This window comes from Coturnix japonica, chromosome 22, assembly GCF_001577835.2.
Source record: "Coturnix japonica isolate 7356 chromosome 22, Coturnix japonica 2.1, whole genome shotgun sequence".
Taxonomy (NCBI): domain Eukaryota; kingdom Metazoa; phylum Chordata; class Aves; order Galliformes; family Phasianidae; genus Coturnix; species Coturnix japonica.
Genome location: NC_029537.1, coordinates 2,547,699 through 2,549,663, shown reverse-complemented (window position 1 = coordinate 2,549,663; position 1,965 = coordinate 2,547,699). Strand labels below are relative to the sequence as shown.

The 1,965-nt window shown below is 57.6% G+C and overlaps 1 protein-coding gene across 1 annotated transcript in view; it reads right to left on the bottom strand.

The window, feature by feature from the left end:
- Window positions 1-288: 288 nt before the first annotated feature.
- The window catches only part of BIN3 (bridging integrator 3), a 28,210-nt gene continuing 26,533 nt past the window's right edge, over window positions 289-1,965 (bottom strand). Inside the window, exon 8 of the mRNA XM_032448855.1 lies at window positions 289-1,635. Coding sequence (XP_032304746.1) covers window positions 1,489-1,635 — 147 coding nt within the window. The 3' untranslated portion in view covers window positions 289-1,488. The remainder of the gene's footprint in view (window positions 1,636-1,965) is intronic.

Below are 1,965 nucleotides of genomic sequence, written 5' to 3'. Positions count from 1 at the left end.
CCCATTGGTGTCCACCCCTGCAGTACCGCACCGTGCACCAGGGGCAGCACTGTCCATCCCCTGCCAGTACCACGAGTGCCGGCAGGGGCAGCAGAGGTTCTCAATCCCTTGCAGTACGCACTGTGCCGGTAGGGGGCAGCAGAGGTGTCAATCTCCTGCAGTACCGCGCGTTGCCGGCAGGGGGCAGCAGAGGCGCATGTTTAATTAATTAACAGCCCTCGTTAATTAAAGGCCATCAGACACTGCACCCTAATGGGGGGGGGGGGCACAGATATGGGGGCACTTGGGGTCAGAAGTGAAGGCACCGATTGTGGGGGATACAGTGGGGGACCCCACTCTGTGTATGGGGCCAGTGTGTCTGTATGGGGTTACACTGCCCATATGGGATCACACTGTGTATGGGGTCACAGTGTCCATAAGGGGTCATAGTGTCCATATAGGGTCACACTGTGTATGGAGGCTGTGTATGTATGGGGTCACACTGCCCATATGGGGCCACACTGTGCCATATGGGATCCCTCTGTCCCTCTGCCCCTCCCTCTGTCCATATGGAGTCACACTGTGTGTATGGGGTCACACTGTCCCTATAGGGTCCCAGTGTCCCATATGGGATCCCACAGTCCCTATAGGATCCCATTGCCCCATATAGGGTCCCACAGTCCCTATAGGGTCCCAGTGTCCCATATGGTGTTCCATTGCCCCATATAGGGTCCCAGTGTCCCATATGGTGTCCCACTGTCCCTATAGGATCCCAGTGTCCCATATGGGATCCCACAGTCCCTATAGGGTCCCATTGCCCCATATGGTGTCCCACAGTCCCTATAGGGTTCCACTGTCCCTATAGGGTCCCACTGTCCCTATAGGGTCCCAGTGTCCCATATGGTGTCCCACAGTCCCTATAGGGTCCCATTGCCCCATATGGGATCCCACTGTCCCTATAGGGTCCCATTGTCCCATTTGGTGTCCCACAGTCCCTATAGTGTCCCAGTGTCCCTATGGGGTCCCTATAGGGTCCCATTGTCCCATACAGGGTCCCGCTGTCCCTATAGGGTCCCATTGCCCCATATAGGGTCCCAGTGTCCCATATGGGATCCCACAGTCCCTATAGGGTCCCATTGTCCCTATAGGGTCCCATTGCCCCATACGGTGTCCCAGTGTCCCTATAGGGTCCCACTGCCCCATATGGTGTCCCACAGTCCCTATAGGGTCCCATTGCCCCATATGGTGTCCCACTGTCCCTATAGGGTCCCATTGCCCCATATGGTGTCCCACAGTCCCTATAGGATCCCAGTGTCCCATATGGGATCCCACAGTCCCTATAGGGTCCCATTGCCCCATATGGGATCCCATTGCCCCGTATAGGGTCCCATTGCCCCATATGGGATCCCATTGCCCCGTATAGGGTCCCATTGCCCCATATAGGGTCCCACAGTCCCTATAGGGTCCCACAGTCCCTATAGGGTCCCTCTGTCCCTATAGTCCCCCCCCTCAGTCGTCCCCCACGATGCTCAGCCCCCTCAGTTCCGTGACCGTGGCCTCGTTGTCCCGTTCCCGCTGTTCATCGCTCAGCGCCGCGCGGCCGATGTGAGCGGAGAGATGAGAGAGAATGGAACAGAGCTCCGAGTAGAAACCGACCTGCAGGGGGCGACACTGAGCTCAGAGCATGGCGGGATATGGGGGATGAGCCCATTGTGTGCTATGGGGGATGAGCCCATTGGGTGCTATGGGGGATGAGCCCATTGGATGCTATGGGGGATGAGCCCATTGTGTGCTATGGGGCATGAGCCCATTGTGTGCTATGGGGGATGAGCCCATTGTGCCCTATGGGGGATGAGCCCATTGTGTGCTATGGGGGATGAGCCCATTGGGCGCTATGGGAGATGAGCCCATTGGGTGCTATGGGTGATAAGCCCATTGTGTGCTATGGGGGATGAGCCCATTGGGTGCTATGGGGGATGAGCCCAT